Here is a 26,673-nt window from a genome sequence, read left to right on the forward strand (position 1 = left end):
AATGGACGCTGTTGCAGGGAGCGTTGTCTTGCCTGGTGACGTACTTGGCGTTGTTTCTGGAGATGTTCAGCTCAGATTGGGACCAGGTGTACGTGTAGAGCATGCCAAGATTTTAGCGAGTAAGTTTGGTGTCCTACGGTTCAGAAAGCCAAACATTTATTGGATTGATATCAACCACAAAAAGGTTATTTTATTTTATTTTTATACAAATGCTTGTTTTCGTGGTTACGTGACATTTTTTAGTATGCTCCTTTGGTGAAAGAGCGCGTAATTGGAGTTGTGATAGGCAAACCTGGTGACAACTTTCGAGTTGATATTGGTTGTAGCCAACCTGGTATGTTGCCATATTTAGCATTTGAAGGAGCCACGAAAAGAAACAGACCAAATGTGCAGGTCAGGTATTTGTACTTAAATTAAAAGTTGAACTCTAGTGTGCACCGCGATTTGGCTACGTACACGTACCACTCAATATTTAGGACAGCCTCTAGGTAAACTTGTAAGGATATCTTTCTAAAGTGATCTTAATAAGTTGTTAATTACAGGAGGTTTTGTTACTCCTAATAGAAAAAGTGGGTGGTAACTTATAATTACGTACTTAGCGTGGTAATAGACTCTCACTGTTGCTGAATTGAGATGTCTATAAGTCACTAGAATTCTAGACTTGTTTCCTTGAGTGCATGCATGTGCTCATTCTGTTTATATCATAGGCTGCATGTCTTTGATCTAGATGTCTTGAATAGTTTAATTGTTTATCAATTTCCATGTTTATATTTAACGATTTTCAATCTCTCTACTTGGCAAAAGTTTTGTCAAAACGTTAGTGCCAATGCAGCTAACGATATGTCGGGAAATGTCAATAGTTTGAAGACTAGCTGGAGCTCCATAGATTCCACAGATCTTTGTCTGCGTGCGTCATGCAGGCAGCAGCCCTTGCTAAATTGTAATTTATTCACAGTAGTCACTAACGTCTTAGCTATTGAGATACAACTCTGGTTTTTATTATTTGTTAGTAATTACTTTATGGAAGGAAAGAGCTCTCTAGCATCTACTGTTGGCATATGTGTAAAAGTAGTAACATACTTATTACTTTGTTCAGAAATGTTTGGAGAACTTGACCATACATTCTATTACATTATTTGCTTATTTGAATTGATAACCCATTTTCACCCAGAAGTATGACGAGGCGGAAAGGGGTCTGGCTACGCGAGACTATACGTTGAACTTGCTCATTTAGTTGCTTGCATAGTATGAGGTATTTAATTAAGCACGTAATCCTTGATCATTTGATGTGTTGTACAATGTAGATTGGTGACCTGCTGTATTGTGAAATTAATGTTGCCAACAAGGACATGGAGCCAGAGTTGGTGTGCATTGATCACAGTGGCAAGGCTCATGGAATGGGAGTTTTGTCTACTGATGGCTTTATGTTTCGTTGCTCACTTGGCCTTGCACAGAAACTACTAGCAGATAAATGCCCAATATTGAAGTTACTGAGCAGTCATTTTTCGTTTGAGATTGCAGTTGGGATGAATGGATGTGTGTGGGTGAAAAGCAAGTCTGTTGCAAATACAATAATCATATCAAACATAGTAGAAAACTCTGAATTTCTCAGTCTTGATGAGCTAGAAATGATGGTCAATCAGGTAGCAAAAGCATGACACAGCTGCAACATACTAAATACTAGTAGTTTGTTGTATACAATGCCCATCACAATAAAAACTTATTCATTGTTGAGGAGCTTTGTATGGATATTTCAGGGTTGTGGTTAGTTTGGGGTTGTGTTTTGTGAGCGACACTGTTTTATAGTTAGTGACTAGATCTTGCAGTGTCCTGTGCTCTCCTCTTTCAGGATGGAATCCGAGCTTGCCAGATGAATCACAAAATACTTTGATGTGCTCCAATCCTCCGTACCAGCTATTACACATAACAAAATAAACTGTACAACACTTGATTTGACGACAGTCTGTGTCATGACTAATGACTGCCAATGCCAGTCTGTCAGTTGCTAGCATGAGGTGGTTACTTACACAATGTCAATGGTGTACATATGGTTTTCTCCTCGTTTGAGTGTTCTTGCACGGACAAGGTATGATGCATTCTTCAATCCAGTTAGACAGTCAGATGCTTGTTGTCTGACAAGAAACAATCGTTAATTGTTATTTAGATGTGTTAGCAAAGTGAACGCTGCTTACCGAGAAATGTTGCCTGCATACCACATCTCTTCTGTTAGAGGTAATGAACTCTGAAAAATAGCATAAATGCAAGCTGAAGCAGATATAGAAGGAATTATGTACCCTTGGTGGTATAATGGGTTGGGACTTAAAGGGTCGTACTGGTTGATGATTAGACGATCCCAAATCAACACTAGATACTGAGTGACGGCTGGTAGATTTAGGAGGAATGACAAGAGATTCTGCACCTACTTGTTGCTGTTCCCATTGTGCCTGTACCTCACTGTAACAAATAACTTGTTGTGTACTTAGTTAACATATAATGGACTGACTAGCAGCTTTGTCGAAGTTTGTAGATACAGTGCAGATACTTAAAACTTGACTACTGAGTACTTATTGTTGAGGTATTATAAGTTAGTTAATTGAAATTGATTAAGCACTCATTATTCTTCTAGTTATTTCACTGTGATAGACTGATAGTGCTCTACTCACTCTGCTGACATGTACAACATGTCTTGGTACATTTCGTAGGAAGCTGTAGAAGCTGCCAGTCTAGGAGACTTATAGTGTGGATCTAACTTTTCAGGTGCTTGATAGAGATCAGAACCACGAGCCTGTCGTTTCAGTGCATAAAGACGACGTTTAACTTCATCCATAGACATTTGGCGAGAGAGAATTCTGAGAGAAAAATTAACATTTCAAAATGACCATACAGATGGATAGGGATTTCTTTTTTCTTTGTATGTATTGTAGTGAATGTATGATAGTGGTGTGTATATATGTAGTTTGTCCGTGTGTAGTTTATGTCTGCCCAAGTGGGAACTGTACCCTATTTGGGTGTGAGAAAAAATATTATTATTATTATTATTATTATTATTATTATTATTATTAAATAACCAACACACAGACAACACATGGATGACTGTCATAGTAGCGCGTAGCCAGACCCTTTCCCCACCGCATCATACTTCCAGGCAATAATGATGCATGTGGCAGGAAAGGGTCTGGCTATGCAAAACCATGGCTGGAGCTAGAAAGCGGGCTGGAGCTAGAAAGCGGCATGCATGACTTAGACTCCCTAGGGAGTCTGCATGTGCACAGCTTCATGCATATCCTACGTGCTGTATTTGTCCTTGTCTTTATGGAACTGCAGTATCTGAGCTTTAATTTGTTCTCTTTGCTTCTCAAGTTGGCTGAGTTTTTGCTGACCCTCTTGAAATTGTCTGTGTAGACTGCCCTTTCGGTCATGAGCAGCAACCATCTTCTGTTCAACTGATCGTCTGTTGTCTATTAGTCTGGTTTTCTCACTGAGTGTCACTTGATTTGTCATTTGTTCCAACAAAAGGACCTGTTCACCAAGCATCTGATGAATTTCACTTTGAGCTCGAATTTGAATCTCCAACTTCCCAATGTCCTGTCATAAACGAAACATCACAATTACGACCATTGTACAGTTATAGTGTTATACTCTACACTTTGAGTCCAGAAATAGCTGAGAAACTTCCATCAAGGAGTATACTCGTTTTACCCATTGAAGTTGAAATGGACACCAGATTACGTGTAGCTGCATTGACTGCTGGTTTCTATGACTATATTGTATAGTATAGTACAAGTGTTCAATGCCTGCAATGGTCATCCAGGAACTTCTGTCCTTACTGTTTTATTCCTCAGTAAGAACACCACACACCAAGTACAAAAAGAGACAGGTGACCTGATATAAATTCACTGTCACTGCTGGACACAAAATCCAAGGCCCATGAACCCATGATAAAGAATCACCAATCCACAGTGTTGACCTGAGATCATCACCACCACTACCTCAACATCCACCACCACCACCACCACCACCACCACCACCACCACCATGAAAAATCAACAAAATTCCCCTCAATAAATGTGATGGTACATCTATTTGGATGAAGATGACTTGCCCATGTCTAGTATCTGAGATGAGCTGACAGACACAGCTGAGTTAGTTGTGTTGCCAGCATCACATTGCTCCTTTATTTAATAGGTACATACTCCGTTACACTAGTTGTAATGCGCTCAGTGACTAGTTTAATACAAGCCTCAGCAGTATGGTTCCACTAACTTGTCAAAAAGATAATGATGCTTGTATACATTAATTATTTCTGAAATACTCTACCTTCTGCACTTTTTCCAGACGAGAAGATATCACGAGGTACTCTGCATTCTTTTCATCAAAATTATCAGTTGCCTTGCCCAATCTTTCAAGCAACATCTCAATGCCAGAAGCCTCTTGACTTGTGTCTTCACCTTGACTCTAGGAAGTTCAAATGCACCAGATGATAATTTGGAAAAATAACACTGACCACCACACAAACTACAGTGTCTACAAATTTCAATTACTGCAAAGTCTAATGGTACTGTAAGGACACTAATGCATTAATCAACTTTAGACAAGTTACGTACAAGTAGCTAAAAATAGAACTGTACAGACAATCATGAACTATTTCATGGAGCAGTCTGTGCACCCTGCTAAACTTAAAGCATGAAATAAAACATACGTACCCACATTTACCTGCTAATACCTGTTTTTCAACTGACAAACACACACACACACACACACACACACACACACACACACACACACTATGGAATGAGTAGTCAGAACGACTAATCTCAATCATGGCTTTGTCTATGTCTGTATAAACCAATCCGAGCCCCACAGGATCAACCACATATCACATACGTAGCCCGTTTGCGACGGCTGAGTGGCTTATGTCTTCTGTCTTTTTCGTTTCAATGAGTCAACTTGTTGGTCCTCAAAGATTGCAGCTGACTCCATGCAAACAGCTCTCCATAATGTCCGATCTGATGCAATGTTTTCAGATTTGGATACATTCACAACACCACATAATTTCATATTGGATTTCAGGGTATCTTTATAGTACAACTTCTGTCCTCCAGCTGATCTACTTCCACCTCTTAGCTGACCGTAAAAGACAGCTTTGGGGCAGCCTCTCATGCGACACACATGTCCACACCAACAAAGTTGGGACTGCACAAGAACTGCTTCGATTCCCAATGTTTCACATTTTTTCAAAACCTCCGTGTTGGGTAGTCGATCTTGCAATTTGATATTCGCTATCTTGCAGAGACAGCGCATGTGGAATATGTCTAGTTGTCTGATGTGTCTCCAGTAGAAAGTCTGGGTCTCACAACCATAGAGTAGAGTGGCAATAATAACAGCACGATATACCATCACTTTCGTAACTATGCTTATTCCATGTTCATTCCAAAGCCATCCTGTTAAGCTACCAAAAGCAACACTAGCTTTGTGGACAAATGGACAAATAAATGTTAAGCCCTCCATGTCATTTGACGTTAACCTTAAGGTCAGTTGCAGAGATAGCTCCCCTGCCTCTAGAGACAGGGCCTCCATGTGCTATGTGGAGGGTTAGTACCAGCACTACAATCCACCTGGAGCTTGGCCGGAGTGATCCAGGTGCACTGACGGCGGGCACAGCTCTGGGACTGGCTGGACATCAAGGCCCACAAGTACCCGCTGCTGCATGATGTTATTTGCATGATGTTTTGCCAAGCCATCGGTCGATCATGTCCACCCCAGTCAATGACCAGGTACTCATTTATACTCCTGAGTTGAGAGAAGCAATTGTGTGTAAGTTTCTTGTTTAAGGAAATTATGCCATAGCTCGCCATCACTGTGACTTGAACCTGCAACCCTGCAAGGTCCCGGATGTTTTCATTCTCCAAATGAACTCTCTAACCAATTGAGCTACAGCACCACACACACACACACACACACACACACACACACACACAACATGCACATAACATATGCGCACATGCATGCCCATGTGAGAATGCAGCATAACTACTGTAAATAGTGACATCTTGAATGTACAGCAACATCAAGTGGAATTGCAAATACGAACATCTTTCACTATCCCAACTAAATTAATGCAATTGACAACTATTTTGTCAGGAGTTACAAGAGAAAACATACCGTTACAAATCTTGAGACAGGGTTACTGAGACACAAGTTGAGTTGTGGGTTATACGATGCCAGTGAGTGACTCCGATAATGCATGATCAGTTCAGGCACTGACGAAAATGTCAATGGAAGAGAAAAACCATACCGACCCTTGTCTTGCCGAATGCGAACTAACTTATTCATCCCACCCTTCCTAAAAAAGCAACAGAAAGTCTTGTAAAAAGAGAAATAAGTGAACCACAAAATTGAGACAAACTGACTAACATGCAAACAAACGTACTCATAATATTGAGAAGGCAAACGTAAGTACACGTGTACTGTTTACCGAAAAACAGAGCTTACCACACAGCAGATGTGCAGCATGCGATAACAACATACTGAAAATTAGCAAACCTGACAGTAAGAGTATATTCTCCTCGAACTTGCTGTGCATCTCTCACTAAGAATGAGCCATCTGGCTGTTCACGAAGTTTTTCAGTTACACTGTCTCTGTCAATACAATCACCACGACTGATGTATAATATGTACGTAGAGAAATCTATGGTTTACCTTGATATGCTTCCCCAATACCAAGGGCATTCTGTCAAATCAAAAGAATGCGACTCACCAGAACCTTTTGAAATAGACTTGTTATTAGCTGTCTGTCTAGATTTTGGAGGCGTTGGAGAAGGCTTTAGTCCAGACTTCAATTGCATTTCTGCATGACAGTTACATTCATTGTTCCCAAATCAAAGTACAGAAAAAAATGAATTGCCTCTGTTTGCTCTTCGTTGCAAAATTTCTGATGGTGGTTCATACAATGCATCCATTTCTAGTGGACAGTAAATAGAGTGTTATATGGCTGTGCATCAGAACCAATTGTTTCTAAATAGTTCAGTCTTAACACCTCATAGAGTCACATGATAGTCCATGTCATCATATCATATAATTACTACATGGTAACTGTCTACAAGACAAAGTCATGACAAGCAGTTGGCTGAACTTTGATCGCTACAAAGCATGACAGCATTACACCCTGCAACATTAACAATGCTTTTAGAATGCACTATTGGCCCCTTTCATATGCATGTGATCGTTACATAATGGCCGGCTTACATGATGATGTCAGTCTCATCTATGTGGCTTTTAAGGTACCAAAGATTAATATACTCAAGGACTGATCGATGATAGCATGGCTAGTAAAAAGCACAGTTGCATTTATGACTGGTCAGTGACATATAGCACAGCCATAAACACGTTTCCATAACCCCTTACTGTCTGTCATCATAAAATCACATGCCAAAGTAAGCAAAAGCTATTAGAGCATGTACTAGCAATGAATAGAAATGGCTAAAATGCAACCTATCCAAAGAAGAGGAGACTCAATAGAAGATAGAGTAAAGCACATGTCACCAGCTCCAATAATTAAATGCCAAGTCCTTACGTCAGACAGAAAACAATAACATGTACTCTTTCATTTGGAGTTGGTTTCGATCAGTAAGTATAAAAACTTTCAGATTAGTGGCTATGTCAAGTATTTTGTATGTCATTACACACAGCATTCAAAAATAATATAATTAAAAGTCTGCTTCTGAGGACGTTTAGTTATGTGAGGCTATATACCTGCGTCTGGTACACTGTACCTGTTTGAAGTCTGGTAGCACCTATATAAAATGTTATACTACAAAGTGTGCCTTTTTGGAGATCATCACTGGTACTTGAACTACCTCAATAGTGACCAAGTTAACAAATCCATTTCTGCAGTTAGGTTGTGCATCACACTAGCAGTCTGTCTTCAATTTTGCAACAAACTTACACCAATCTTTCATTTTTCAAAGAAAAATTGTAAATTATGGGTCCAATGTACCCTCGTGAACTTGATTGCATTAGTGTTCATGAGCGTGTTTTTCCTACTTCAACAGCCTGTCCCATTGTAGCTTACACCACCGAATAAAATTTCAAACAAGCAAGCCAATCCACATTCAAAACAAACACTTTCGGAAATTGAGTGCACAGGTATATGGGTTATGCTGTCCCACACTGAACAAGTACCTTTTGCAATTAAAACACATTACAGCTGTCCCAGCTTTCATAATAATTATAACGTTTTCAAGGCCATTGTTGTGTATGTTTGAACATTTAATGTGAGGTAAGTGTATAAAGAAAGCACTTCTCCAGACACCATCAAGTCACATGTTTGATACGTGATATATCCTCCTACTGTACGTAAGTACGAAATGCTCATTACTGTCAAATTCACTGCATGATTTTGCAACAATTTGTAACAGTATCTATAAATGTCAGCCCTACATATGCTCCTGAGTGAACAAAGTTATGTACAAGTGCAAGTGTTTACCATCATCCTCTTCTTCCAACCAATATCCCTGAGTCAAACACAATTCAACAATTGTAATGTGAGTGCCACTGTTTGCTACAGCTTTCCTAATCAAAATCAGAACAAACAGTGAAAGTGACAATCCATCAAGCAAAAAACAACATGCAATAAACTGACATCACATCTTCTGATCTAGGACGAAGAAGAGTTGGACCAAAGACAACAGCAAGATTATGAGCTGTCATCATGTTTACAGATGCATTCTGCACAACCCTGTAATAACACACAAGAGCAAATAAGATGAACACATAAGAAATGAACTTGCGCATGCTTGTGTGTGTGTGTGTGTGTGTGTGTGTGTGTGTGTGTGTGTGTGTGTGTGTGTGTGTGTGTGTGTGTGTGTGTGTGTGTGTGTGTGTGTGTGTGTGTGTGTGTGTGTGTGACTACTATATATGTTCTAGCTCAAACTTTGTCTCAAGAGATTTAAAAGAAAACGTTTAAAACACAGATTTTACTGTTAGTTTATAAGATTACCTTGTTAAGTGCTGCATTAACACAGTAAGAACATCTTGATTTTGCTCTGGCAATCTACTGATGACTTCCTTAATTCTTTCATATTTCAGTTCTTCACTTACTGATACTGATGCCGCTGATATAAAGTCATCATATAGGTTGTATGTAAATAGCGGTGTTGGTAACTCCCTAAAATACATTTTGAGACAACCAGATGCTGTGTGAATGTCAGACCAGTGACTGTCATCCAAGTTGACTTTGTATGGATCTGCAAAAACATAAGGTGTAGTTACAAATACAGCAAAGCATGCAATAATATCGGACCATCATTAAATGCTTGTTTCAATCTGTTAATATCCATCTGGCTGGCACTCACACGATAAATACCTTCAGCATCTAGACCTGCATGCAAAAGAAACCTGAAAATTTATTCACTGCTTTAGTGTGAGTGATCAAACAAATAGCACAAAATTAGAAACCAAATATGAATACGCAATACCACAGAAACAATGCCCCATAGGCATCATCACATCACATGCATACAAAACAGAGCAGAATATAAGGAAATAAGCCATGCCCATTTTAGACTACGCCCATTGTATCAAATTTTGAGCCCGCAAACAACACTCTTTATTATTTGACATATATACAAAGCATGACAATAACCAGAACAACTTGAGACAATATTGCTGCAAGGCAATCATTTATTGCGTTACAATAACGTCTAGGAAAAAATTATGAAACCTCAAAAGACAAACTTGAAAGTGCACTATAATTATGTGAGACAATAGCAGAACATTAACAGGGAAACCTAGCACAACGATGTGCAAAATTGTATTCGGTCAGACCCTTCTTATTTGTAGACACGGCCTTAGAAGATTATGCCACGTCCCAGTCATCTAAACTAAAGCTGCTAGTGCTATCGTCTTGGACCAATTCTCCAGTTTTCCTTGCTCTGTAAAGCCTTGATTAGGACGGCGGTTGGTCTTGCATCCTTCCCACCACAGCTGAATAGCGGCATCAGCATGAAAGTTTTCAAGTGTTGGTCCTTCGTGGTATACTTCCATAAGGTCAGACAATGTGGTGTTTCTCATGCTGGCGCCAGTCTGTCTTGATCAGTTTCAGCGACAAAAACATCCTTTCAACATGTGTGGTAGTGATGGGAAGACTAATACTATGTCTGGAAAGGTGTGAAGTATGTACCACACAGACTCATAGCACACCTTGCTGATGCGCAGATATTTTCTAGTATAATGGACTACCTCCTCAACATGAAGAGCAAGAATATTAATTAACCCCTTTGCTTTCTAGTGGTTTGGCAAAATGAACAGCAAGAGCTTCTACAGCTTCTCTAACCTCTGCATTATCATCAACGTTCTCGTCTTCACTGTCATGCTCAGAAGTTTGAACATTAGGTATTCTTTGTCATGTTTGGGTGTCAAGAAAGGCAATTATATGACAAAGAAGTTTGGTGTCACACCAACCTAGTCGCTCCTTCATTTTATTATCAAGGCTGTGCTTTGCGAATTGTAGGTGAAATTTATAGGTGAAATTTGTATTTTACAGCAACTCGTGTCTCAGTAACCCGTCTCACCACTTCGCACAAAAGCTTACTGTCTATGACCCCATAAGCGTGAACTTTTTTGGACCTTGGCGATGATCTCGGAATCATTAGAAACCACCAGGTCTGGCATCTGTTTATTAAATTATTTAATTAAGCCCTTCCTACAAAGGAAACCAAAAGATAACACTCTTGCATATCAAGGACATATAGCTAAGTAGAAATGGTCATTATCCAATTATCCTGTGAGAGCAAGGGATCATAGTCTCCGATAGTGCACATTGTCTGACTCATAAGTGTCCGGATCATGCCATTTGGGTGTGACTGTCTAAGTAACCAATGTCCGGTCAACACAATATATGGCCGGACATGGACAATATCAGGTGTCCGGGCGTTATATTCCCCTCTGCAAAATAAGAATTTTGGACATGATAGCTGAGTCTCTCCTAGCTAGAACACATATACCTTGTGCTACATCAACTCGTTTCTTAAAGTCACACAGTTTGGCATATGAATATCAACTATCAAAACAAGTAGGCATGCATTCAAGTAGACATTTGTAGAAACAGCGTTATAGACTGTTGTAGATTCGAATTACCTCTTTTGTCAACAGCTTCTATGCATTTGATCACTATAATAGGTGCCTCTAAATTAGGATCTTTCATTGCATCTTCAAGCTCAGAACCAAACATCGGCACTATCAGCAACAGATCATCAAATCCAATTGCAAATCATTAGCAAATTTCTTACCTTTTTGCTTGCCTTTTTTGGGCTTTGGCACACAGTAAGGTACGGCAACAGTCATGCACATACGATGACAATTATAACTGCATTCTGTTACAAACTGCAACTTCATTAAACAACAACAACTATGCATGCAATATTGCAACCTTTGCACTGCACTCCTTGCCTCACTAATCCCCAGAGAAATTTGCCACATTTGTCACACCAGGTTGGCATTGAATAAGAGTGCGTCTTAAAACTGTGACCATTCACATGTTTATCAGTCGTCGCCTCTATACACATGTACACAACAGTTAGAAACTCATTACAGTAAAAATGAGCGATTGAAACACTACTGACGTGTTCCCATGCTAAACAATGATGCTGCTGACAAACGATTCTTCTTCTTCTGAATTGCTTCTGAGCTACTTCGACGAGTATCAACATCATCCGCTGATGGACGTGTAGATTTCTATCCATGACACAAACATTTACTTACATCAATGACACTAACTACACTCGTCATAAATAATTAGGAATAATCATATATACTGACACCCAGCATGGTGGGGTCTGATTGACACTTTTCCATTGCAGGTTATTGTCTTCTAAGCCTTTATGACATCATATTGATCATTTCAAATAAAGACACAGATGTCAAGATCCCTCAGTCAAACAGAAGTCAAATCACTAATGTATGTGTCACGCAAAGAAACAGGAGCAATGTCTTGCAAAACGCCATAAAATGCTGATTGGTTATCTTAATTAGTAACAAAGCTGCCACCTAAATAAGATCTTGTTCAAAGCTCATCCGAATATTTAAAAGCCTAAACGCATAGAGTTTTTCAGCGATTCTAGGAGTTACACATAAAACCTTTATTGCACTTCAAACTAATCAAGCCAACACATTGTTTGTAAGCTTTGAAAATATAAGCCTATGTGCATGTCACCTAATAGGTTAATACCTTACACCAGGTTCATGCATGTTTCATGTAATGTAATCGCAGGTACAGAAATTTGGTGTTTTACCCTTAGCATTACAGTAACTCTTTGTTTACATGATGTAGTGAAGAGTAACAAGTGGCCGGGCCTGTGTTAGAATTAATGAACCTCACACCATACTCAGGAAATCTAAATGACTACTCTGGTATTCATGAAGTATAAAATAAATGTGCTAACCACAGATGACGATCCACGGCATAGCTCATTTATAGTCTCCATCATCATCTGTCTATGAACAGGATCCCATATTCCCATTTCCTTTAGAAAACAACTATTATGGCACAGTATAACGTAATGACACCTAAACTGACCTGCAATCCCTTGTCATTTAGCTGATCTAGATTTTTTCCATCAATTTGTTTTTCAAGAAACAGAAATGCATATTCCTCCAAGTTGATAGCAACCATCCACTTTTGAACGTCACTTACTTTCCATTCCAAGTGAGACTACAACAGTTATAACAATAAAAAGGATATCAGTGTTTACACACACGTCTCACATCAACAACGTCAGTGTACTCTTGTACTTCCTCTTCCTCCTCCTCATCATAAAAACCATCTTTAGCATTGGGAGTACAAGAATTACTTTGAATTGCAGCATCTTTGCATCCAACATGGCAAGCAAAGTCACATTCTAAACAAATCCAATACTGTATAACCGGTTATTTCTGCGATCATGATAATTCTGTGAAGAAATCGCAGAGCGCACAAATAAAATTCACAGATATTTAGGCTTATCCTCAGAGTCCCAGGCAGTCACTGTTCCAACACATACCTATATGTGTACCAGTTACTGTCTTCCTGGTTGGAACGTAGAATTTAATTCACAGTGACTAAAACTATTGTGTAAATTCTCAAATCGCAGAAATTTAAGACAGCAGAAATAACCAGTTAGAAGGTAGTTACTGTTGTAATTGCATACATACTGACCCTAAATACATCATAGCAGACAATACATAATACCACACACACAAAACACATGCACACGTGCACACACACACACACACACACACAAACACACACACACACACACACACACACACACACACACACACACACACACACACACACACACAGTATACAATAAATAAACAAAAGTATAAATCATGATAGTCTACTTGAACACTTGAGTCCAGTCTTCCCATGACCCCAAATAAAACAGTCACCTAGAAGTATATAGTCAATTACTACTAAATAGTTTCTACACAGCTATAGGCTAATCAACACTATGCCTTACAGTGCTTGCAGTAAGTTGGTTTCGGGAAATGCGCCTCGAATAAGTCGTGCTCAGCTACATTGTCAGAAACTGTAGAGACTGTTTTACTGGTTTCAAGTTGTTGTCGTCGAGGAGCCAAAGGAGGAGGCTCCATGGGCAAAACTACAGAAGAGTCATTTGCTTCAACAACTACATCTACTTTCCTTCGAGGAGCAACAGGTGGAGGAATTTCAATGCAGCTTTCTGATTTGCTGTGCTCTCGTCTGTCTTCACCAGGAGCAGCAGCATACTTAAACGACTGCCTCTTTGGAATCGCAGGTACAGAAGAACTAGTACTGCTGACTCGAAGTAACCGGGGAGGCCGCTGTGGACCACTTGAACTGGTAAGTTCACCCCTGGCAGGTGCAGAAACAGGAGGCGTGGTCACAGTTTGCGGAGCGTTTCTCACTGTTAGAGAACGAAGCGGAGCAGGTTGCGGTTGCACCCTCTGGTTCAGTTTACTATGCATAGAAACAGTACGTGGCTTAGGTTTCGGGCGAACTTGAGTCAATGGTCTATCGATAGAGGCGTGGCTTCCAACGGGAGAAGCCGCATTTCGCGAATTGGGCTGATGAGCTAACATTTCCACAAATTCCAAATAATTTCCAGGTACTTCTCCCGACTTTCCAGTTTTCTGACTGATTCCAACCATCCAACGCTGATCATTTGGCCATTCTCCATTAGACTTTTGCTCGACATCGATAAAGTCACCTACACTTATACTCAATTCCCTTTCTGTACGAGCATCAAACGAATACGCCGCCCGGTACCGCTTCACCTCCATTTACTGCCAACTCTAACCTAACCACATGGAAGTCCCGGATAACCAAATACAACTAACGACTTAAAAGTCCCGGATAATCAAATCCGGAAGTCTGCAGCTCGCACGCAATAAGTAGCGAGGCTATTTTCTCACACAAAACAAATTTACGTAAATATGTCAACTAATCCAATTACATGTACAGGTAGAAATAACTGTGAGATCACAGATAAAGGCTTGCTGCAAATGCAATGTCTCTCTTGATTTTGGTTATACCTGACAAATGCAACAACAACGCCATCATAACTTCATAATAGATTTAATTTTGCTATATCAAATACCTTCAGCAAACTTATTCTCTAGCTCTGTGTTGCCTATAGCTTTAGAAGCTTGACACAAGTCTCTTAGCAGTTCTTCAATGCGTCGCATACATCGAATAATACTTCCTATTGATGTACAGGTCACTGAAAACACAATTACAACCTCAATCACAACCAAACGTTAGTAACCTTCAAATACTTCAGTCATTTTACACAGCTGAGCAAATGTTGATCCCTACAAAAATTTAAGTACTAAGTTTGTGGGATGAGCCAATAATATAAAATGCTATGCATGTCGTAAACAAATACTATGGTATTCAGATTCTACAAATGTAATTATCTGTGCTGATTTTGTAATTCCAGACCTTTGCCCAAGCATACACGACATCCATTAACCCTGTTTTAAATGATTGGACATATTGCTCCTCATCAACATCCATCTTTGCTTCAATGCAAACTCGCGCTATTCGTCTTGCTGTGTCTCTCATCACACGAAGAGGAGCAGCCAATTCTTCAGACAATCTTGACTTCATTTCATCCTTCAACAAAGCCATAATATAATTACTTTCAGAACAAGTCATCATTAGTAGAACTCCACAATATACCCACCGTTTCCTCAAACACAAAACATGACAGCAAAGCGACACTTTGCTCTACAGGAAGGTCATTGAATGTTCCATTAAAAATCATCTCTCCCAAGACCAAACAGTCACCACTAAAGATATTACAATATGAGACAATAAATTACTGTACAGTATATGCTCTACTTGTAACTTCAACAGTCAACTGTCAGTCATTTTGCACAAGACATTGGCAAAACATAAACATTATAATAAAGAGTAATGCTTCAATTTAGCAACTTAGTGTAAAAGTTCTCTTGCACAGCTCATACCTGCTGATTTCACATGCTACCCTGCCTTTCAGCTCAATAACGTCTGCAGCAGTTGCATAGCCAAGTCTATAACATACAAGCCAAACTGTAATGAAATGCACAACACAAACAAAAAATAAGGAACAATAGCAATCAAACAACCTGGCTGACAAATAAATGCATAGAAGAAAAGAAACAACTACACAAATAAACAAATAAGCTAAAATCAATCAATGAGCCAACCAGCAAGCTCTGAAATAATGGCAGCTTGTAATAAAGAGGTGCCACTTTTAAAATAAAGAACTGCAGTTGTCAAAGTAGAACACAATGTCAAAGATGCCTTCATATCCGATTAAGAAAGACATCATCCGTAGACACTTCATACCCAAGCAAGTCAGATTGAGTACAAGAAAAGAACACTACAAGAGTAACTAGCTATTATAAAAAGTGCCACTCTTTAGACAACTACAGCTGCCAGAATAAAAAAAGATGTCACACTCGAATCGTATCAAGAAAGACATCATCTGTTGTATGTGTAAAACAGTACATTAAACTTGAGAAAAATTGTTACAATACCATGAGGAGATGTAAGGTTGCCAAAGATGCAATGAATTAACATAGGTACCATGTGTACTGCATAACGTTCACTAGACAGATATTGTTGTACATTATGGCTGGGTGAATGTTTCTACCCTGCCACGCCTGTTAGAAGTCCTTCTATGTCAACACCATCCAGCTGAATAAATCAAGAAATGTGGCAAGCAAACTCAAAACAAAACAAACACTGCCACAGCCAAGCCAACAAATGGCTATAGACAAAAATAATGAAACACGCCTGCTAGCATGCATGGACACACACACACACACACACACACACACACACACACACACACACACACACACACACACACACAAAACATACAGTACTTCCGTAAAGCCTTCCTAACACCATCACCGAAAGTGTACAATTACCTCCTTAAAACCCTCTTTCTGCATTTGAGTTGGTCCAACATAAGCACACTTCTTGTTCTCTTGATTTCAGCCTTGACCAGTTTTATTTCAGCGATAAGTTGTGACTTTCTCTGACAAAGCTGATACACAGATGGTAAGTCTTGACTGTCATGCAAGGGATGGTTGAACATACGATCTTCTAGAGACTCAATTTTCTGAAAGCAATATCACCACATTAACAGCTACACTTTACTGGCCAGTCTTTGGAGTCAACAGTTCTAGTAAATAGAAGAGTCTTACCCTCACTGTCTTCCTAAACCCATTATCCTTAATATTCATGTCTTCCACTGGATCAAGAAGAGGGAGGTTGCCTGAGAAACGACGCTTTACCTCCTGTTTTCGACAGCATAATGATAGAGAGGTGTCTGTTAAAAGTCAAACTTTGACGACTTATGCAAAGACTGACTTGTATAGACTTGAAAACAGTTTGTCTTGCATCTTTTGGCCTTAAATCTTTAGGGATGTACAGTCTGACTGTACTTAAAGCAGTCAATAGTGAAAGAGACACAGGAACTACCTAACATTATAATAATACTTACCACTGTTAGCACTCTACTTACATAACACACGAAGACATAAATATAAGCAAAGAACTAAATACTGACATACAAACACCCAGACAACCAGCATAGAACGGAATGCTTTCTTTCAACAGATACTAGTGTCACATACCACTCAACTACAGGTAAGTTCCAGTGTTCTCCTCGGAATATCTCAAAGGCATGGTTGTTAAAATGTGGGCGTGGTCATCTGAGTGGGGTTTGCTGGCTTTGCGTGCACTGCTGGAGCAACATAGGGTGCTTGTGCTTGGTCTAAAATGTTAGCTGTACAACATTGCTATGCATGGACAGAGTACAACACAAGCAAGCTATCATTAAAGCCGCAAACCTATGATAGCTAGTAGTTTCAAGTGCCCACTGTAACCAGTTTCAAAAGTTGCTAAGTCGTTTAAAACTAAAAGATAAATTTTCTACAATATTTTGCTTACACCACCTTACTTATGAGTTTTGAATAGTGGGCTTACACTGGTAATTGCCATATTTACACTTTGACCTGCTCGAGCATTATGCATGCAAGACTTCCAGCTACAGCAGTAGTCCAGTATTATATCGTATCAGTATATGTCAAAATTTTAGATTTTGTGAAAGGTATATATAACCGTATTGCAAGCAGTTGATAAAGAGAGACCCTGGCTAAGCCATTATACACCCACAAATCAGATGCTGATTTCGCAAAACATGTTATCAACACTATACTGTAACTGCCAGTGTGTATACAACAAGCTACTTCGAACATCAACTCTTCTATTGTGAGCACTTACCCATTTGTCACAGGCTGCATCAAAGTTGTACTCTGATAAAGTTGGACCTTCTATGGAGATGTAAAGAAGGCTCTCCAACACAGGAAAGGATAAACGGTTGCTCTGTCTTAATGCGACCAACTGTGGTAAACCCTCTTTCACAATCAACTGTAGATGTTGGAATTACCAATCCAATGCAAGCTAGATTTAGGTAGAGTTCACGCAAACCTACTGTGCTAACCAACTGTTCCATGACTTCAGTTGCATACAGCTGCTTTACCTCTTTAGGATGTCAGTGCAGTTGCTGGAATCAGCCGTACATACTGCATAACGGAAAGCCTGCCACTGTACTAGTAACTCATTATCATTAATAAGATTCGAACTGAAGTGCTTGGCCAGCGTCGCTATGTCTTCATCTCTGTGTGTGCTAATCAGTTCTTGGTCATCTGGAAAGTCAATGCCTGCAAACACACCAATGCACTGATAATCCCTGAATAAGGAAAGCGCTGGTCCAAACGCTGCACTACAGTTGTAAGATAGGGTTGCTCAATTTGTATGCAAAAAGAATTCAGCTGTGCATCTGTAGACTGCTGTACTCCATATTCTGCAAGGCGCGGCAATTCTTCTTCCAAACGTTGCAAAAATGTCCCTCTATTACTTCGAAGTGAGGATATGGCTGCCTTTGTGCCTTCTACCAGGGTTCTTACACTAGTGCAGTTAAGAATTTTTCTGCAAACATTTGGAAAGGTTTGCTAAGGGGGGTGGGGGGTGGAAGAACATCAGAGAGTAGTAGAAGTGATGTAATAAAGTTGAGTTTCTGGCAGACTGTCAATAGCCCCATTACTTGAGCATCATTTCGTTCTGTTGCTTCATACTTCAAACTTGTTAGTACAGCGCAAAGAGCTGACTGCAAGTGAATGGCTTAGCCATCAAACATCTTTAGCGTGCTTGAGTTTTCTGCAAGGATCTTTAAGCACATCTTGGATGTTTTTCAGACCAGCGGTGCGTACGGGTGAGTTTTTGTAGAATTGTAGAGTAGAGATTGAGAGAGTAGTACCATGTAATAGATAGATAGTAAAGTATGACTGGGTTTAGCAAGAAAATTTGGCCCTACTTCAGTGACCAAAGCTGTTAAGGCTGGTTCTCGGTGCACGCCGCATAGCTCAATGCAGGTGGTGCTGCACCACAACAACGGTGCCACTGGTACCTTGAACATACCGACACCAACCGCAAAGGTTGGTGATGCTGCGCAGCATTAATAGAATACGGTTCTATTTAAGCGGCACTGCTGCTTCTGTGGCAGAAGTTATACGTGTCATTGACGGTAAGCAAACCAATCAGACTACAGCTAGCACCATGTGATCTATTGATATCAATATTGCAGCTCTGATTACTGCGCGTGATATAGTGTGACACTGCTTGCATCGTGAACAAAGCAATATGATGCAACACAGAGCCCCTGCCGTTGTTTGGTACAGTCATGCCACCGTTGAGCTGCACGGTATGCATCTTCATTGTTGATAATTAACAAGAGAAGGGAAAAGTAACGTTAGGAATGAATTAAATGCAGTTGTGCTAACTTCATTGTATGATCAAAGAGAACACCTGATCTTAAGAGCAAGTGCAAATCACTGCTGACGCACAACACAGACTTTAAATGCAAACATGCCACATTCAACAAGTAAAGTCAATGGGATCACAAAACAGCATAAGCAATCTTCACTTCAAACAGAAAAAACAAAAGAAGAAATGAAGAAACATGACGTACCAAATGAATGGTCAGACAAACAAACAGAGACAATAAGAAACAGTCAATTACAAAACCTGCATTTCTCCTTGGTCACCAGAATAAGCTGGTTTAGGAATCTTCCCCATCATGGGATCATGTTCACTGACAACATACAGTAATACTTCAGCAATATAGTGACTGTTCTCTCCCTGAAACAGCAAACCAAGCATATATTATTATAGTAACATCGTTCTGCATCACTCTAAACATAGACTATTTAGTTCTAACTTGGGAAGAGAGAACATACATGTACCTTCTTCAGTGACTTCTTCTGGAAGTTGACAACACATCCCCAACCAAAGTCACAGTCACCATCCACAACCCTCACAAGTCTTCCTGGTTGTAGAAAAGGTAAACAGTATTTAGGTCGAGTGATATAAGCATGCAACTCCTTCTTCAGTTTCTCCAATTGTTGCCTGATTCGATAATAAGCCATTGCCTGTTTTTCATCATTAATAACAATAGCAGTTTGCTCATGTTCAAGCAAATGCAGCTCTAAAAGTGTAACTCCTTGACCAACACAATTTCACTGGAAGTCTGCCAATGCACGTACTTTCTTCCAATGATGGTATTGCAGCCTCGTGCTGCCATTGGTAGAAAGATCTCTCCAACATATATTCTGGATTGATTTCTTCTACTCTCAACAGGTTCAACACCATATCGTAAGTTAAGTGGAATGCACTGTTGAGAGGATCAGAGTGGCCCTAAACAAATATATATGAACACATCACGTGCAACAAATCTATGCTATAAATAATGTCTCGTGTACAATATCTTTAATGTGCCACTTTTGTAAAAATGCTGCCTTGGTACCACAGTTAGAAACACTAAACGGCTATCCTTAATTGGACAACTGCTGCAATAAAAATTTCTGTACAACTACTTGCTATGATTATTATTAACCCTTGGCACACATATAGACCAAAGACTAGTAGTCTGCCAGGCTGTGTGTCTTTCTGTCATCATGCTGTTATATTTGCCAGGCCACCAAAGCCCTCAATTTACAATATAGATAAAGTTTTAATCATACAAGAAAGTGTTTAAATTAGGACAATTTTGCAAAGAAGGCTTAGTTTGAGTGAAAACCTTCGCACTATAAACTGAATTGTGGTGTGTGCATTTGCATGGGCAGGCTAGTCAAAATGCAAATTTGATTGACAGTTTCCATTGGCAATATGATCAAGTTGACACAGCAACAACAAAGAGCGTTAAAATGCATTGCTAAGTTCTCCTATCTTAAATAATGTGACATGATGTCACAATGTAACATTGTACAAGCACACAATAATTGCACCATCTACACTGAGAGCTACACACTTTTATTACGTTGTGCTCATCCAGATCAGGTTGGGTCGTAAGGTCTCTTGCAAGCACTGGAAGCATATCCTGCTTCAGAAGTACTTTAAGGCCTGTCCACACTGCCAACTGGATCGCGATAAATCCAATCCACATCGGGAGGTGGCTTCAATCCACATTGGTTAAATCCAATTAGAAAATAGTAGACGTTACCTTCACGTGTGCTAGGAGTGTATGTAGTTGGAACATCTAACCCTCCTCACACTTCTTTGTTCTCGGTCAATTTCAATTGCCTTACATTGCTGTATCAATGCTTTCCGCACGCAAAGATCCCCCACAAAGTGACACATACATTGGTCATCAATCACGTGATACTGAAAAAGAGGTGGAGGTATCATTTTCAAAGAGCAGTGTGGATGCTTGCTATTCTGATCGGATTGCGATTGAATCACACAATCCATTCCTGTTCTAGTGTGGAATGACTTAAGACAATCATGGCTGTCTAGACAGAAGACTTGACATTCAACAGGAACCAAGTGAATTCCAAAAAGCATTGTTTTCTGTAAGAGCTGCAGGTTGTGATGACCTGATTTCTAGATGTGTCATTTAGTTTTCATTATTACTATTGTCGTCATCACCCTTCCAGAAGGACAAGTAGAGTCTTTACCCTCAGCTGTCTGGGTGCCCACCATCCCAATAGGTAAGTCCCAAAGAGGTATATGTTTCTGTGTAATTCGTATGGCACTAGTAACTGGCATATCGATTATCAATTGTGTACATGAGGATCTTGCAAGCTTTGAACAGCACATCCAGTAGATATCAATGACCACCAAAAAGCACTGATCCTCATTGCCAACAGTCCCAACTTCAGATCACAGAAACTCCCCATTGGCAAAAACAAGTCTACTTTCACAGACATACTCAAATATAAGATGAGAAAAACCCAACAGAATCATTCCATTATATTTATGTTGGTAGTTCTCTTGTAAGCACCAAAAGCAAACCTTGCTACTATTGTTATCATTATTATTAAATTATGATAACTGATCTAAAATAGTAGCACATCTCTACATGTCAACAACATTGCTAATTGCATTACATATTTGACAATATTTATCGCAATCCCATGGACAGCAGCTACTCATACAACACTAGATGGTTGTACCTTAAGAAGAGCTTTTCCTACAGGTGGTTCCATCCTTTCATCCACCATCAGCATCACAATTCCACGTTCATCAATTCCTCTCCGACCAGCACGACCGCTCATTTGAATATATTCACCTCCAGTTACCCAGCGAAAGGATTTGCCATCAAACTTCCTAGGATTTGTGAACACAACAGTTCGAGCAGGCATGTTGAGACCAAGAGAAAATGTTTCAGTGGCAAAAAGTGCCTACCGTCAAAACAAAAAGACACTTAAGCAGTTAAAATATGTAAACATATCTGTACAAAATAGGCACACAAGCAAAAGGCAGTTAGCATAGCAAAGTTGCAGACAGACAAACTGACAAACAAACAAACAAACAAACAAACAAACAAACAACCAAAGACAGTGAAACAGAAATATAAAAAGAGCAGACAGATAGCAAACTAAATCCCCACAACAGCAGCAGCATTGTTTCTAGATAGTTGGTAAATTACAGATGCTGGCTGAGCATCTATCTCTGAATATAAAGTCATATGATCATTCTAGAATATCTACACACAAAAGCTGCACATCTACTACAGTATTTCCCATGCAATTATCCGGTTGGGGCAACTAAATATCCTCAGTCAACCAATAATTCGATTGGGGCAACCAATTATCCGCTTCAGACAACCAATTATCTGATTGGGGCAATCAATTATCCGACTCGTGGTTATAATTAGGAGCAGTGTAGCTATAGAAATATAATAGTGCATACTACAGATGTTGTCGCCATTGCTGCTGCACCAGTAAACAGGTAATCCTTGTTTTCGTTATCAATTATATTAATCACAGAGGAAAGGCCATCAGTAATTCTCTGATAATTAATTATCGTCGTGGATTACCATACAGAGAGATGACGGTGCAGTTGCAGTTGTTGCAGTGAGAGTCAGACTCTTGTCACAGCAAGACGGCAACTTCTGCTAGATCTGTGTCCTGACACACTAGAGGATGTAACAGGTGCTTTATGCCTCAACGCACTTTCTAGCTAGCATGTACTCACCGCTAAAGCTGCACATGCAAGCAAGATTAGAGAGGATTATCTCAGGATATGTACTGTAGAACTCAGCAGAATTAACAACCACGTTATCAAACACACGTTGATAAAGTACACGTTACGTCTAGCTACGTAGCTCTAGATTCTCCAGCTCGATCGCTAGTGAATTTGTTTCAGATTCTGAGAATCGGATGAGGGCGTGAAGCTGAGAGTGTCAGTGGTGCAGTGGTCCTTTCTCTCAAGTCAATGAGATTGATGCGAAAAGAAAGACGGCAGAGCTGTTCAGTTGCGTGGCGCTGCAGCTGGATCATCACATTCACAAGTGTAATAGCTTGTCCTAGCATTTCCCACCATGCTATCAATCTGCATCAGAAAGAGTTTGACTGTGACCCAAAGCACTGAACAACTAACCAGCGACGCAAGGTGAGAGTCTCATTCGCGAAGTGTACAGGTTGCCCAGAGCGAGATCGGATAATTGGTTGACTGAGTTGAATAATTGGTTGCCCCAATCGGATAATTACACGGGAAATACTGTAGTACACACATCACTACTGCCATGGTACAAGCTTATGATTCATGAGCATACCCATGCAAACTTGAAGTCATGCCATCATTTCCAGTTGCCGACGCAAAGCAGAATTTTAAGAGCTAAGATGAACCATTGTCATCAGACATAGTTTTATTTCCTAGCTCATATCTTTCTTATACTGCTTGCATTCCACCCATAACGTAACAAGTAGCAACATATCTCAAGATGAAAAATGACTAAGATGTGAACAACAACTGTCATATACGACTAGCTGAACTGCTGTGGCAAAAACATGATTAGGCACATCTCCTTATAGTAGGAATAAACACTATTTGCCTTAAAACACAATGTACTCTAAGTAGTTTACTTGTTCTGCTTTGTTTAACTTTTGGCAATGCTTGAAATTGTGCCATGATTTCAATTTTGCATAGATGCACCCATGCCACTGTACGTGTCACACTAGTGTGTCAACTGTAAGAGTGTACCTCAACACATTGCACCATACCTTTATAAGACCTTCTCCAAACAAAATTTCGATCACTTCCTTGAGTATTGGTAGTAAACCAGAATGATGTATGCCCACTCCTCTTTTTAACAAAGGCAAAACATGCTCCACCTAAACATTCACTGAAATGAAAATCACCTGCTGTGTCAAATTCGGGAGAGTCAGCCTCAACCTGTGGGAGATGCTTGTCTTCATCTGAAAGAGCATCAACAGCATTAGCAAAGACTTCCTCCACTAGAGACTTCTCATCATCTAAAGAAATTATAATAATTTTACAGGGTATAAGACAAACCACTCAAAGACTCTGATCACAAAGTCCGGAAATAGTCTGTAATCATCAAAGTACAGTAGAGAGTTATCACATACAGAACATAAATATTGCTCTTGGTTTACATAATGTTAGGTTCCTGTATAAAAGTCGTAAGTAACAAAAGCGGTTGATTTCATGTTAGCAGTTGCGAAACGTAACTTCCGTTGTCTATTTCCAACCAGACAAGGCAATTGCAAACATGAATTATACCGTTCTGCTAAAAACTCATTCATGAACACTTTACAGATCTGACTGGCAGTTCGTCCATTGTGTGTGGTTGCCACATAAGACAAATCACAAATACTGCTCTAAGAGCATGGCACAATCCTGAGTGTGACAGACAAAGTCAAACATCCACCCATCCACACACAGTCACAAACAGAAAGTCAGTCCAACAATATTATTATTATCTATATATGATTGCGCTAAGTGCCATCTTGTCCGTCCGTACGCACGCAGTGCGGCGGGATGGATGGACTGATTGGCTTGCCGACGCTGCCGGACGGGTGCGATTTCGACTGGCTCGTGCCAGGACTCGACTCAGGTGGGCTTTGTTCTGTCAAGGAAGTTGCGTCATGCTATAGACAGGAAGTAGACTCAATGCGGGGTGGCTTCGATTTCCACTGCCCACCGCGTGCGCTTGGACTTGCCGGGTGGAGGCTAGCATATAGTATTTGGAGTAAGGTACTTGCTAAGTCATGTGCCTTCTACAAAGTCCCATTTCTTCTGGCTCATAGCTGAAACTATATTGATATACTAATGCTATTGCCTCATAATACTTCTGCTTCTACCGTAAAATGTAACACATGTACTTTTGCTACTCCTTGATTATTTTGACAACAGCAAACAACATAATCAAATGTTACCTGTGTTGAAGTCTAACTTTGACATTTGCAAAGCGTACGCCTCGCACTCTCTTTTACTAAAACTGAAGACTATGACTGGCTGCAGGTTCCTCTCCATAATCATCTTCACAACCTTATAGCAATTAGATGGACCTACACAGCATGTACTACTCATCCCAAATGTCAAAGAATAAAAATGAAAAGTAAGCTAATACAAAACAGCAGGCAAATAAACAGACTTACAATACATAACATCACCACCACCACTACAACAGTATATCACCTTTTGTGCCTCCACGTCTTACTGTTTTGTCCTTTCCACCGTCTCCATCTTTCACTAATGTCATTGCCGTCTGAAAATTGTCTTCTCTAAACTCTCCCTATTCAACAGTTAAAACAGGTCACAAATGAACTCAAGTGTTGCTGTCATCGTTGTTGTCATCGTAATGATTATCAATTAACCTTTTCATCAACAACAAGATAGAGACCATCTGCACCAGCTGGGTAGATGTAATGTTGTAGTGGAACGGGACGCATGTCAGTATAAACAACATGCACAGGCTACAGTATAATAAATTTAATTAAAGATGCTTAATACAGTACATTGCAGTATATACTACAGCAGTCGAAACCTGCTTGTGAAGGAAGCACACCCATTCTGCAAACTGCCTTGCATTTGGTATTGTTGCTGATAAGAACACATAATGAACATTATCTGGAAGAAGAATGATGGTCTCTTCCCACACTACCCCACGTTCTGAACAAACACACAAAACCAGTCAGCAGAAATATAAAAACTTTCCACAGTTTCGAAACAGAGCTGCATGTCTAACTAAGAGCGTGTTCACACCCACATCTGGACTAACTATGACTAGGCTAATTATGATTAGAACAACATTAGCGCAAGTCTGTTCACACCGCTAACTATGATTAGTAAGTCACATGGGCACGTGAGTGTAATTAGCCTCGACAGTTCTCATCTGTAATATCCGGCAAGAACTCGCGTGAATTGTCTTGACAAATCCATTGCTGTACGTTTTGAAGAGGGAAACATTTTGTTTGCTTTCTCTGGCAGCTCCTTCAGGGACGCCAGGAAGTTGTCACAAGCACGTAGTACACATCTGCATGCGCCTTCGTATATGTCGCCATGTTGTTACTGTGTTTGTACGTTTAATTAAATATGCAACACCACATCAGAAACATCGGCGGAATGCTCTTCTTTTACGGTGACTCGTGCCAAAGTCACGTGCAACCACTAATGCCATTAATGTAGTTGTAATGCTACTCTCCAGGGCGTTAGAATGACGTTAGAATGGCGTTACACTAATCATGATTAGGCCCAGTGTGAACACGCTCTTAATCTAACAAAAAGTAAAAATGCAATCAAAGTTTACAAAATGGTATGCTCATGTTTCAGCAATAACCACAATATTTTCA

General features: G+C 39.9%; 3 protein-coding genes across 4 annotated transcripts in view; 1 reads left to right on the top strand and 2 right to left on the bottom strand.

Moving 5' to 3' along the window:
- Nucleotides 1–1,658, top strand: LOC134185498 (exosome complex component RRP40-like). 2 transcript variants are annotated; one of them, XM_062653300.1, is made up of 4 exons: nucleotides 1–184; nucleotides 244–295; nucleotides 353–393; nucleotides 1,305–1,658. In XM_062653300.1, the coding sequence occupies exons 1-4, from the start codon at nucleotides 2–4 to the stop codon at nucleotides 1,656–1,658; spliced, it is 630 nt and encodes a 209-aa protein (XP_062509284.1). In that variant the 5' UTR covers nucleotide 1. The 2 variants fall into 2 exon arrangements, with proteins under 2 accessions (XP_062509284.1, XP_062509283.1); XM_062653299.1 differs by having other exon boundaries at nucleotides 244–393.
- On the bottom strand, nucleotides 1,581–14,301 carry LOC134185494 (uncharacterized). The gene is made up of 24 exons (XM_062653294.1): nucleotides 13,500–14,301; nucleotides 13,381–13,428; nucleotides 12,763–12,896; nucleotides 12,575–12,709; nucleotides 12,441–12,521; nucleotides 11,622–11,733; nucleotides 11,429–11,554; nucleotides 11,289–11,372; nucleotides 11,137–11,235; nucleotides 9,302–9,379; nucleotides 8,999–9,245; nucleotides 8,642–8,737; nucleotides 8,486–8,571; nucleotides 6,905–6,961; nucleotides 6,700–6,847; nucleotides 6,544–6,639; nucleotides 6,163–6,343; nucleotides 4,318–4,455; nucleotides 3,290–3,585; nucleotides 2,664–2,849; nucleotides 2,295–2,454; nucleotides 2,193–2,242; nucleotides 2,028–2,132; nucleotides 1,581–1,914 (listed from the first exon to the last, which is right to left on the bottom strand). The coding sequence occupies exons 1-24, from the start codon at nucleotides 14,299–14,301 to the stop codon at nucleotides 1,725–1,727; spliced, it is 3,735 nt and encodes a 1,244-aa protein (XP_062509278.1). The 3' UTR covers nucleotides 1,581–1,724.
- LOC134185495 (exosome RNA helicase MTR4-like) overlaps nucleotides 14,285–26,673 on the bottom strand; it is a 17,610-nt gene continuing 5,221 nt past the window's right edge. Inside the window, exons 7-25 of the mRNA XM_062653295.1 lie at nucleotides 25,869–25,993; nucleotides 25,699–25,797; nucleotides 25,520–25,616; nucleotides 25,258–25,389; nucleotides 24,254–24,333; nucleotides 24,082–24,192; nucleotides 22,030–22,257; nucleotides 20,122–20,272; nucleotides 19,822–20,063; nucleotides 19,604–19,717; nucleotides 16,886–16,996; nucleotides 16,720–16,812; nucleotides 16,441–16,634; nucleotides 15,490–15,555; nucleotides 15,207–15,312; nucleotides 14,963–15,136; nucleotides 14,787–14,832; nucleotides 14,619–14,723; nucleotides 14,285–14,553 (exon numbers count right to left, since the gene is read on the bottom strand). Of these exons, the coding sequence (XP_062509279.1) occupies nucleotides 14,501–14,553; nucleotides 14,619–14,723; nucleotides 14,787–14,832; nucleotides 14,963–15,136; nucleotides 15,207–15,312; nucleotides 15,490–15,555; nucleotides 16,441–16,634; nucleotides 16,720–16,812; nucleotides 16,886–16,996; nucleotides 19,604–19,717; nucleotides 19,822–20,063; nucleotides 20,122–20,272; nucleotides 22,030–22,257; nucleotides 24,082–24,192; nucleotides 24,254–24,333; nucleotides 25,258–25,389; nucleotides 25,520–25,616; nucleotides 25,699–25,797; nucleotides 25,869–25,993 (2,327 nt within the window). The 3' untranslated portion in view covers nucleotides 14,285–14,500. The remainder of the gene's footprint in view (nucleotides 14,554–14,618; nucleotides 14,724–14,786; nucleotides 14,833–14,962; nucleotides 15,137–15,206; nucleotides 15,313–15,489; nucleotides 15,556–16,440; nucleotides 16,635–16,719; nucleotides 16,813–16,885; nucleotides 16,997–19,603; nucleotides 19,718–19,821; nucleotides 20,064–20,121; nucleotides 20,273–22,029; nucleotides 22,258–24,081; nucleotides 24,193–24,253; nucleotides 24,334–25,257; nucleotides 25,390–25,519; nucleotides 25,617–25,698; nucleotides 25,798–25,868; nucleotides 25,994–26,673) is intronic.

Source organism: Corticium candelabrum, chromosome 10 (genome assembly GCF_963422355.1).
Source record: "Corticium candelabrum chromosome 10, ooCorCand1.1, whole genome shotgun sequence".
Lineage (NCBI taxonomy): Eukaryota > Metazoa > Porifera > Homoscleromorpha > Homosclerophorida > Plakinidae > Corticium > Corticium candelabrum.